Source organism: Phyllobates terribilis, unplaced genomic scaffold (genome assembly GCF_046119375.1).
Source record: "Phyllobates terribilis strain yellow unplaced genomic scaffold, ASM4611937v1 Scaffold_1__5_contigs__length_1240528914, whole genome shotgun sequence".
In the NCBI taxonomy this organism is placed as follows: Eukaryota; Metazoa; Chordata; class Amphibia; order Anura; family Dendrobatidae; genus Phyllobates; species Phyllobates terribilis.
This window is the reverse complement of record NW_027362761.1, coordinates 98,049,463-98,061,844: the sequence shown is the minus strand read 5'-3', so window position 1 is coordinate 98,061,844 and position 12,382 is coordinate 98,049,463. Positions and strand designations below refer to the sequence as shown.

Sequence of the window (12,382 nt, the reverse complement as noted above, 5' to 3'; positions counted from 1 at the left end):
CTATGCCCCAGTCTCAAGTCTTTTGCAGTTTCTAACTGTTTTTCCTTCAGGATTGCCCTATATTTAGCTCCATCCATCTTCCCATGATCTCTGACCAGCTACTCTGTCCCTGCCGAAGAAAAGCATCCCCACAGCATGATTTGCCACCATCAAGTTTGACGGTGGGGATGGTGTTTTCAGGGTGATATGAAGCATCAGTTTTCCACCACACATAGCGTTTTGCATTTATCCCAAAAAGTTCTACTCATTTGACCAGAGCACCTTCTTCCACATGCTCACCGAGTCCACTACATGGCTTTTTGAAAATTGCAAATGGGACTTCTTATGGCTTGCTTTGAAAAATGGCTTTCTTCCTGACATTCTTCCATGAAGGCCAGATTTGTGGAGTAAACGGCTCTCCCACCTGCGCTGTGGATCACAATGGGTGTCAGGGAACCAGCTGGGTTATCCCACAGATATCCCCCCCCCCAGTGCCACCAATGTGTCATGAACCAGCACTCCGTTGCCTCCAATTGTCAGGACAATCACGCAATTGACTGACGATGGATGAACGAGGCCACGGCTGCTTTTGCTACTAAGACGGATATGGAGGAACTCACAGTCAATGTATAGTATATACACATCCAATTCCAACCTTTGGAATATATATATACTCCGGTACCATTACTTCCAAGCTCTGCAACAACCCAAGATAAACTAGCTGCCATCACCAATCGTTTATACAGGTTGATTGGACACCCGTTACAGGTAGTGTATGGCTTTAGAAATGGGGTTTATAAGCAAGAGGAATGAAGCTATTACATTTCTATGTTTAATCCAAAAAGTAGGCAGTCTTTTTTAAAAAATATACAAAAGATATTACAAAAGGAGACAAAACAATGCAGTATATACAATTACATAAAATAAAAAGGGATAACAAAAGAAAAGTACTAAACCTGTGTCATGGAAATGGCGCAGATCTTAGTGGAGGGAAGCTCTCCTCTTAGGAAAATGATACAGAACTGCAGTGAACTGTGTCTTCCAGGACTGACAATAATCATAATTCAAAATCTTTATTTATCAGATAAAAGTCATGCCCACATACCTCCCACTGGTGATCTCAGATTGGGGATGGTCAATGGGATGTCACTAGGTCCCAAAAAATTATGGGATCCCTGATTTTCAGGATATCTCCCCACTTGGAGGTCCCAGGCAGGAAATATTAATGCCATATTTCCTATCACTATTTTAGCTTTCTATAGACAGGAAACATGGCATTCATATCTTTATCCATCTGTCTGATATTAATTTGGAGCTGATGTGGAGACCGACCAGTGATGTAAGTAAATGCATTACATTCGCCATTTCATCACGACGCCGAAAACATGTCTCTCATAACTGTGGGACCTACGCCGTTCACAAAAAAAAACAATGTTCACTTCAGTGCCTAAATGTCTGATATTCTTGGCCAAATGTAGCTTTGAAGAGAGGAAACTTATTTTTCCAGGTGAGAAAAGTCACACACCCCAGCTTCTTGTATATAGGGAGCACTAGACTTCTTGTCTGCTCTTCAGCAGATAACCCATCTCTATTACCTGTTCACAGCAGGAGGTTATAAAGCAGATGAAGTATTAGCTCTTGTTCTCTTCCCAAGTTACAACTAAGCCATACTTCAGTCCTCAATATGAGAGTGACATGTCCCCTCCTAAGAGATGACTTCATAGATTTCACCATCACATCTATGACACCTCCCTTTTAGAGGAGACCGATTTACAGATAGTCTCACAAGCCCATCTCCTGGCATAACCTCCCTGGATCCCACAATACCCTCTCCTTCTTGGACTCAAAGGTAAATTTTTATGCAAGGTCCCTCAATGCCTCTAGACTGGCATGTGGCAGCCAGAAGCGACGTTATGGGCCCAACCTCACTGGAACCCTCTGGGACCTGAACTGAGTCTCTTATCCCTCTGGATGGTGAGAATCCAGAAGACGACGCGTAACCTGCGTTCTGGGCTCTCTGACTGCGCGTAACAGCGGCTACATAAGCTGGCTCCCCGGGGGATAATAACACTTTCCCACCATCCTGACAGGCTGGAGATAACACTTTCCCACCATCCTGACAGGCCCGTGAGAACACTTTCTCTCCATCCTGACAGGCTGGGGATAACACGTTCCCATTATCCTGACAGGATGTGGGTACTACTTTCCGATCATTCTGACAGGCTGTGAGAAACACTTTTCCATCATTCTGGGAGGCTGTGGGTAACACTTTCCCATCACCCTGACATGCTAGGAATAACACTTTCCTTCCATCCTGACAGGCTGTGGGTAACCCTTACCCACCATCCTCACAAGCTGTGGGTACCATTTCCCCACCAGCCTGATAGGTTTTGGGTACCACTTTCCGATCACTCTGACAGGCTGGGGATAACACTTTCCTGCCACCCTGACAAGCTAGAGATAACACTTTCCCATCATCCTGACAGGCTGGGGATAACACTTTCCTGTCATCCTGACAGGTTGGGGGGTAGCACTTTCCCTTCTTTTTGAAAGGCTGGCGATAACACTTTCCCGTCATCCTGACAGGCTGGGGATAATATTTTACCATCATTCTAACAGGCTATGGGTAACATTTTTCCATCATGCTGGCAGGATATGGGTACCACTTTCTGGCTATCCTTACAGGCTGTAGGCAACACTTTCCCATGATCCTGACAGACATTGGGTACTACTTTCCCACCACCCTGACAGGCTGGTGATAACAGTTTCCCACCACCCTAACAGGCTTGGGATAACACTTTCCCGCCATCCTGACAGGCTGTGGGTACCACTTTTCCACCACCCTGACAGGCTGGGGACAACACTTTCTCCATCATCCTGACAGGCTGTGGGTCCACGCACCTGACTCATTCTCCCCTAATACCTCAGGAGCAGTGTTATCTATGGGGCAGCTACCATCGACCATGTCACCGTCCGACGTGACACTGGTCAGTTGTACGTGTACACCTTCCTCATGGTTCTTATGCCTGTCCCCATTACCCTTAGCACTGATGCTCTCTTCTTTTAGGGGATACTCAGCAACATCACCGCGCAGCGTGACATGGCTGAGTTCTCCTGTACAATGAAACATATCATTATCATGTACAACATTGACAACCACATTATCAACATTTGGATTTCATGACTTACCAGAAATGTATTCAGCGACCAAGTGTCCCAACCCCCTCCCAGCACCCCAGTCTAGGAAAACCCGGTGTAACAGGCCAGATTAACCCCCCGCCCAGAATATACCCGGGGTTAAAGTGGCCTAGGCCAGATTATACCCCTCTGGGCCAGAATATATGTGGCACCCCTGAGGGTTCAGTTGCCACAGAGGTACTGCATCTCACCCAGAGGTGTGGTATCCCACTCTCAGGTAAGGATAGAGTGCTGCCCGGGATCCTAACACCTGCATCCAACACGTCCACTTCAGTAGGGCAGGGCGAGATTGCTCCTAAGGGAGAGTACAGTCCCTGGCTGGAGTGGAGGGGAACCAAGGGAGGGGAAACCATGTAGTGGGTGTGGGCGGAGGACGTAGATCAGGGGAGCACTTCAGTAGCTGTATATAAAAGGGGGAACCATCTTGGAAAGGGAGTTCAGTTAGTGTGTGCAGTTGGAGGAGGAAAGTGAGGGGAGCAGGGGCTTGCACGAGCTCTGCTCCAGAGCGGGCCTGAGGAGAGGCCCAGGACTGAAGGAAGAGGAGAGGGAGCAGGAGAAAGTCTCCAGGAACAGAAGGGATCCCAGGGGTACGGGAAGTGCTGGCGGCCACCCGTACGCCCGAATCTGCCAGGCGGTGGAGGGATCGAGCCGCAGAGGGGACCGGCCCCTAAACTAGTGGAGAACTACAAGGCTCAGCTAGGAACCGGAGGCTGCTGTACTTGTAAGGTGCAGTGGCCACATCCGCAATTATATCGCTGAAAAGGTGGCCACAGAGGGTCCAGGGGACTGCAGGTCGCCCGACAAGACCTGAGGCTACCGGATTGGGACACTGATTGCGAGGCGCAGGGCAGGAGGGCGAGAGCCAGCGCAGGAAGATGACTGAGGAAGGCACATAGAAAGGGGTCCTGTCAGGCACTCTTGAACTACCTGAGGGATTGCTGAACCCCTGCCTGGTGAATGCAGCACGACGTGGGAGGTTGTAGTTCAGAACCTGTAACCTGAGGAACTTAATAACTGTGAGTAAACTCGGAAGACTGCACCCCACTGTCTCTGTGATTATTATCCGCGCCATCACCCCTGCACTACAATGCCCAGCATCTCCTATAACATCTACACTGCCCTGGAGCTAAGCTCTACCTGTGGAGAGGCACACCATCCCTGCTGCAGTAACATCAGCTCCAGAGGACCTGCTCCGCAGCGGCGGCTCCCTTTAGCCGCATACCACAGGTGGCGTCACAAACTTTGTACATAAAAACTATAAAACCCCCTTTTTACTGACCGCCCTCGGTCACGGACCGGGTCACCGCCACTGTGACATCACCCCTAGCAACGACTGGCCCGGCACCGAGTACCCCACGGCCCAGGGGGCACGTCATATATACCCCGGGTATATTATGGCCTAGGCCAAACTATACCCCGGGGTATAAATTGGCCTAGGCCAGATTATACCCCTCCGGGTCAGAATACACCCCAGCTGCTGTAGATCAGATTTTTCAGGCTTTTGAGAACCATTGAGTGATATACCCCAGGCAGCGCACGGGGACCCAGGCAGCACATGGGGGGGCAGAGACAGCGCACAGGGCCCCAGACAGTGTACAGGGGGGCAGAGACAGCGCGCAAGGGGGGGGGGGACAGCGCGCAAGGGGGGGAAGAGACAGCGCGCAGGGACCCTGTGTGCTGTCTCTGCCCCCCTGTGCGCTATCTGGGACCCCCTGTGGCTGTTTGGGACCCCCTGTGCGATGTCTGGGGCCCCGTTCTTGAGTATATCACTCAATCCTGTGCGATGTCTGGGGCCCCTGTGCAATGTGTGATGTCTGGGACCCCTGTGCGATGTCTGGTGCCCCTGTGCGATGTCTGGGGCCCCTGTGCGCTATTTGGGACCCCCTGTGCGATGTCTGGGGCCCCGTTCTTGAGTATATTACTCAATCCTGTGTGATGTCTGGGGCCCCTGTGCAATGTGTGATGTCTGGGGTCCCTGTGCAATGTCTGGTGCCCCTGTGCGATGTCTGGGGCCCCTGTGCGCTATTTGGGACCCCCTGTGCGATGTCTGGGGCCCCGTTCTTGAGTATATCACTCAATCCTGTGCGATGTCTGGGGTCCCTGTGTGATGTGTGATGTCTGGGGCCCCTGTGTGATATCTGGGGCCCCTGTGCGATGTCTGAGGCCCCTGTGCGATGTCTGGGGCCCCGTTCTTGAGTATTGAGGTAGATTAAAGATCAGATTTTTCACGTTTATGAGCACCATTGAGTGATATACTCAAGAATTACATAATTTTTAAACATTTTATTGTTTAAAACTCTAAACACACAGACTTTTTTTTACTTCAACCAGAAAACCTTGATGGTTCATAAAAAACTTGAATGTTCAGGATATAATAAAAGTCATAACATTCTGAAACTTCAACTTATAAAGGTACCTTTACATGGGGCGATCATTGGTTCCAGAGAGGCTTTCGGCCGATAATCGTACACATGGCTGGTGGCAGGACGCTACAATATAAACGTTCAAAGGTAAACACTGATAACAACATTAAAATGATCATGCTTGTTTTCAAGATAAAGTGCATGTTCTGTTGTTGACTGCAGATTGAAGCTTGCGGGATAGGTCACTTTGTAGTGGGTTGAAAGTCTTGCTTTGCTTGTGTTTCTCTGTGGCAGAGTCACTGGGACAGTCATCAGGGGACTGGGGTGGTAGAGAAGTCTCTTCATCCTAGTAAATCTTAAGGTTGCTGGCATAGTAGGTGTTGCTTAGTATCTTGCCAGTCTTATTGTTCTTAAGTTTTACTCGTCCCTTGGTTAAGGATTCCACAACTACGTATGGTCCAACCCAACGTGGTTCCATCTTTGAACCCATGCGATGAATACGACATTGATTCTTGATATAAACAATGGTGCCAGCAGTGATTTCTTTGTTGTTGTTGTGTCGGCGAATCAAAGGCACACTTTTGGTGTTCCTGAGCAGAATGGCTGTTGGTACTTACAGTTGAGTGGAACCTGTTATGAATGGTTGTGAGTGTATTTAGCACATCAGGGTTGGCATCATCTGAAAGAGACATGACATCCACAGTGTCATTTGCTGATGGATTGAGGTCAATAGGAAGCTTAGCCTTTCGTCTATACATGACCTAAAATGGAGTGCACTTGGTTGAGGCATGCACAGATGTGTGATAGGCAAACAAAACACCAGGGATGAACTGGTCCCAGTTGGTTCCTTGGTCATTGACAAGCTTGCTAAGAGATTCTTTGAGTGTTCGATTGTCACATTCCCGCTGGCCATTTGTTTGTGGGTGGTAGGCGGATGAAATGCGGTGATCTGTTTGAAAATGATCCATCAGGTTGTCGATGATCGAGCTCACAAACTCTCTTCCCTGGTCGCTAATCAAAGTGTCCATACAACCTATGCAGCAAATAATGGTGTACAAAAATATTGCTACTGACATGGCACTCTTGTCTGGAACAGCTGTTGCTTCGGTCCACTTGGAGAAATGATCAGTGACAGCAACTATATATTTGTTGCCGTTTGATGTTTCCTGAAGAAGACCGATCATATCAATCCCAACTAAGCTCAATACTTTTCCAGGCACTGGTATACTGTTGAATGGTGTAGCTTCTTTGCTGATTTTGGGACTTGTGATAAAACATTTTTGACAGGCTTTGACATGTTGGTGAACATCGTTCTTCATTCCCTTCCAGTAATAACGGTCAGAAATTTTGGCAAAAGTTTTATCTCTGCCAAAATGGCCACCAGAAGTTGGGTTGTCGTGACATGCCTTCAGGATATTTGGCAGTCGGCTTTTAGTGAGAACCTCCTTTTTTCCATAGTAAATAATCCCTTTCTCTGCTCGATATGGCTTAGATGTTTGTCTAAACTGGGACTTGGCATTTGAACGTTTCTCTGGAGATAGATCATAGATCCACTGGGGGTACTTTTGTTCTGTTGCGGTGTAGAATCTCAAAAGCTGATCATACAGTTGGTCTTCCATTGTTGTGAAAATTTAAAAACTTATTTTTTTGTTGGAGGTGTTCCAAGTTCACTTTATATACCTTATCAGGATAGAATAGGAACTCACACTGGAGAACTTAAAGTGCATATCATAGAGAGCAGGGAGAAACATACATAACAAGTTACAACACATAACATTAACTATGTAATGTTATGTAATGCCTCCAACACATGCTGTAAGTCTAGTCCACCTTTTCCCATGCACTAGATTTGCTGCTGATTTTCCACAGGGAAAAAATCAGCAGCCAATTTGCATCAAAATCCGCATCCCAATGATGTGGATTTTTTGTGCAGAATCACAGCAGCTTTCTCTGTGTCACGTGGAAGAGGAAAATCTGCTGCAGACCGCATCAAAATCTGACAAAAGTCGCATGAAATGGTATATGATTTGTGTATGTGCATCTATATATACTGTAGCACTACTGGAGCAAAAACACACTAAAATTCTGCCCTTGAGGAGTATAGACCATGGGTATATTATAGCCTAAGCCAAACTATACCCCGGGGAATAAATTGGCCTATGCCAGATTATACCCCTCCGGACCAGAATATAACCCTGCTGCTGTAGATCAGATTTTTCACGCTTATGAGAACCATTGAGTGATATACTCAAAAACGGGGCCCCAGACGTCGCACAGGGGCCCCAGACGTCGCACAGGATTGAGTGATATACTCAAGAACGGGGCCCCAGACAGCGCACAGGGGGTCAGAGACAGCACACAGGGGGGCAGAGAAAGCTCACAGGGGCCCTGCGGGCTGTCTCTTCCCCCCCTTAGCGCTGTCTTTTCCCCCCCTTGTGAGCTGTCTCTGCCCCCCTGTGCGCTGCCTGGGGCCCCTTAGTGCCGCCTGGGGCCCCTGTGCACTGACTGGGATCCAGTTATTAAGTATATCACTCAATGGTTCTCAAAAGCGTGAAAAATCTGATCTACAACAGCTGGGGTATATTCTGACCCGGAGGGGTATAATCTGGCCTAGGCCAATTTATACTCCGAGGTATAGTTTGGCCTAGGCCATAATATACCCAGGGTATATTGTGGCCCAGAGGGGTATAATCTGGCCTAGGCCAATTTATACCCCGGGGTATAGTTTGGCCTAAGCCAGAATATAACCGGTGTATAATCTGGCCTAGGCCACTTTAACCCCGGGTATATTCTGGGCGGGGGGGGGGGGATCTGGCCTGTTACACCGGGCCATCGGCAAAGGTTGGTGAACACCTCCAATCCCGGTGACAGTCAGGGTCTTTCCAGAGATAAGATCTTCGGGGAACACAAATTAAGGGTGAGGGAACACCAATTAAGGGTGGATGGGGGTTTGTTTGGCACCAGTGCTTTTGAGCTCCACAGTGACCGTGTCGCCCACAGTAACCAGGTGAAAGTTTTCATGGGCCCTCCCAACCGCCCCACCCACAAAAGGAACTGCTGCGTTAGGCACCTGGGCCTCGGATGTGACGTTCCTCTGCTGTCTTTCCGGCCAGTCAGATTGCAGGTAAAGCACCGGCAGGAATAAGATGCAGACCGGGTGCTGGAAGATGGGGCGAGACCCCCCAAGGGTCAAATGGCAGGGGCAGTGGTGGTCGTTGTCAACTTACCCCCTTTCGAGTTGGTGAAGGCCAACTTCTGCACCTTAGGTGTACAGTTAGCTGTGTAGGTATTGGCGATCCGTGCTTATGTGGAGGCCTCCTTTGGCTCCTTGTCCATCACAAACTGTTGCACCTCAACGGGGCAAAAATGCAGAAATTGGTCTTAAACCATCATGTCCTTCAATTCCTCGAAGGTGGAAATCAATAGTCCCTGGACCCACTGCTTGAAATTGGTTCTAAGCCAGTTCACCACATCACTGTAGCTTTTATTAGGTCCACGTTTGAGGGTCTGGAACATTTTGTGGTATACTTCTGGAGTCAGCTGATATTTCCTTATCAGGACCAGTTTGATGGCCTGACAGTCTCTATCTTGTTCTTGAGGGAGAGCGACAAACACCTCCAGAGCTTTGCCTCGTAGCCCTGGGGTTAAGTATTTAGCCCACTGGTTCTGTCTGCAGACCTTTTTGAATCCCCTCAAAAAATGTTTCCAGGTACCCGTCCTTTTCCATGACAGGAAAATACTCGGGGTGGGGTTTAAAGGTGTTAACAGTACTGGACTCACTGCTCAGTGGGGCAGATTGTTGCATCTGGAGTTGAGCTAATGCCAGCTGGTGCTATCTCTCAGCTTGTTGCTTCGCTTTCTCAGCTTATCGTTCAGCAGTCTCTTGCTGGACCTTCGCTTCACAGCTTCTTGCTCGGCCTAGGCCTGCAGCTCTGCAAACTTATGCTCTACTTGACAGTCTTGTAGAATAATCTGCACATGACATTTGAGGGTCACATCCTCCCATTTGCTTCAGAATGAGTGGCATGCAATAGTTCATTCCACTCTGGGAGCTATGCTGGCATCTGGCCCCCTCTGAGTCAGACAGTTCTGGAACAAGATACCCAACTGGGTATCCTGGTGCTTCGCTAGTCCTTGGCAGTGGTGCCACATTGTGCTGCTGCCTGGCAACCAAGGTACAGATCAACATCTCTTTGGTTTTGTCTGTCCCATCGCTCCTCACATAGATGGATCAGCACAGCTTTGTCATGCTTCTTATAAGCAACTGCCATCTTAGCCGTCATTCGCTAAATAAAAGATAGAACAGAAAAGCAAGAGAGGGGGGAAGTTTGTAACTGCTACACGTACAGTAATGTCCCAGATGTAGTTAAACACTGAGTCCAAACCTCAAAACTCTGCACAGAATCCTTGCATGGACCGTGCAAATTTTTAATGACAGTAATGATTGCTCAAACCAGATCATTAATGCTCTATTTCCCGCCACTTTCCACCAATTGTCAGGGAACCAGATGAGGAATGCAGCAGATATTCCCCTGCTGCCACCAATTTGTCGTGAACCAGCACTTCACTGCCTCCAATTGTCAGGACATTGATTGACGATGGATGGACGAGGCCACTGATGCTTTCACTACTAGGCCAGTTATTGGGGAACTCACACTGAACATATAGTATATACTGTACACATCTGATTCCAATGCATTGAATATATATATGTACTCTGGTACAGTATTGTTCATGCATCCTTTGTTTTTTACTATTACAACTTGTGTCATCTTTCAGGGATATTATTTATATATCTTTTTATATCTTGTTAGTGTCATCATTAGGAGAATATCTATAGATATACCTGTATATATACATACACACAGCACACATTTTTATTTTGGTGGAACCCCCCCCCCGCAAGACATATGATGCAATCTTACACTATGTGTGACTATACACACTGAGGTGTTACTTACAAGTGGGAGGACATGTGACTATAAATATAAACAGGTTAAGGCTAGGTTCTCAGTTAGTATTTGTTGTGTGTGACACATTAAGGTGCCGCTGTTAAGAAGACAATTCAAGTTGGGTTTTATGAAATGTCTTCTTATTACATGTACTTCGGATGAGCACTACAAATGTCAAATAGTATGTGAGACTTTAGTCTAAGGATGAACCACCACTTTTGGGCCAGTGCTTTGTGCTTGCCCCCTAGGCTAAAAGTTGCTAGCCTGCCCCTGGCAAATGATAGGGAATTTTTAATCAAAGTATATTAGAAAAGTGATTAGATTACTACATTAAATTGATAGACATTTAGGATTAAATTCAACTAACTTTGATTTTGGACCACCCCTTTAAATTGTTTTAACTAGACAGCATGAAAATGAGCAAGTTTGCAATTGACTTGCTATGTCTAGCTGATGTCATTCTTCTGCAATGACAGCTTTTATCTTCTATAGTGTACAGCTGTTTTCCATTGAGTTTAGCCTCCAGACCCTGGCCCAGTAGTTACATTAAGGGGCAAAGGTTAACTCTTTACATACCAGCCACCTCTCTCCAGCCCATTGATTCCTATACAGCAGTTAGCTGCTCACCTCCCTCCCCCTCCCTGTCATATTTTGATGACCTTTTTGATGACCTTTCAGAGCACGTCGCTAATCATGGCTCTCTGCTCTCATTGTTCAGAGCTGTGACTGTGTGTTTGTTCCAATGCCCTCTTACTTCTATGTGTAAATACAGGGATAACAGTGTAGACTCCAGAACAAACCACTGATAGCTCAGTGTGCTACAGCAGAACTTGTGCTGAGCTTTATACTTCTACTAATATTACAGTTCTACTTTCACCAGAGCTGTCAGTCACAGAGGAGAGCTCACCATGCTAAAACTCAGGAAGTAAGAGGACTGTAAGAAGATTGCATAGCTCTAAGCTGCTCAAGAGTCTACTTAAGAATACCCCTTTAAGTTTGCATGGTAGTATGGAGTCATAGCAAGGCACCTACAGTATACATGTGTATAATGACATACTGTATATCCTTATTCCTCTGATTTCATAAAGAAACATAAAATAGTTTTTTTCTGACAGATTGTGTTTAAATGCAGCATAAAAAATGATTGTAGCAAAGTCTATCCCCTTAATACCATGCCATACTCTACAAATAGATGTGCTGCACTCCATTTGTTTGCTACATTTGACACAACATAAATGTGACATACGCAATAAAATTAAATCCATAAACTGAAAACTGCTAGCCACAAAGTACACATCCAAAATGGCAACCATTGCCTATGGGTTCCATACCTTGTTTAATATCACTGTATTTGATGATCCAACTTTCATCCCAAAACATTCTTTGCCTCTGATATTGAAATCCCTGCAAAAAAAAATAATGAAGAAAAAAATAAAAACTACTATTACTAAACAAGCAGACACTAATTGCTTATAAACCATTATTGCAGGCATATAAAACAATTCCGTCCATCATAGGAAAAGATAATTACCACCGCAGACAAAATGAGGCCTGCTATAATGACTGCCACAGGAATTGCTACTGACATTCGCATGTCGGATGGGAGTCTGCACTCCCCACAGTCTGCAGGACAGGTAGCACATGCCTCTTCTTCTTCACACATCCCATTGCCACACACTGCAGGAGAAGAAACATTGGACAATTACCATGTTGCTAATTGCTAACGCTGAGTTACCATTTCTTGCCTTTATGATTGTGTTAGAGTAAATCCAAACTGATGCAAATACTGCATAAAACATTTTTCAAAATTTGGGGGAATTTTACAAATCCTCTCTGAAAGGGTTTACACTGATGCAGAAAAACCCAAAGTGCCAGCTGATAAGTCAACTA

General features: G+C 46.5%; 1 protein-coding gene across 1 annotated transcript in view; it reads right to left on the bottom strand.

Moving 5' to 3' along the window:
* LOC141273374 (atrial natriuretic peptide receptor 2-like) overlaps positions 1 to 12,382 on the bottom strand; it is a 229,792-nt gene that overhangs the window by 193,517 nt on the left and 23,893 nt on the right. The window contains exons 5-6 of the mRNA XM_073685563.1: positions 12,024 to 12,169; positions 11,824 to 11,896 (exon numbers count right to left, since the gene is read on the bottom strand). Of these exons, the coding sequence (XP_073541664.1) occupies positions 11,824 to 11,896; positions 12,024 to 12,169 (219 nt within the window). The remainder of the gene's footprint in view (positions 1 to 11,823; positions 11,897 to 12,023; positions 12,170 to 12,382) is intronic.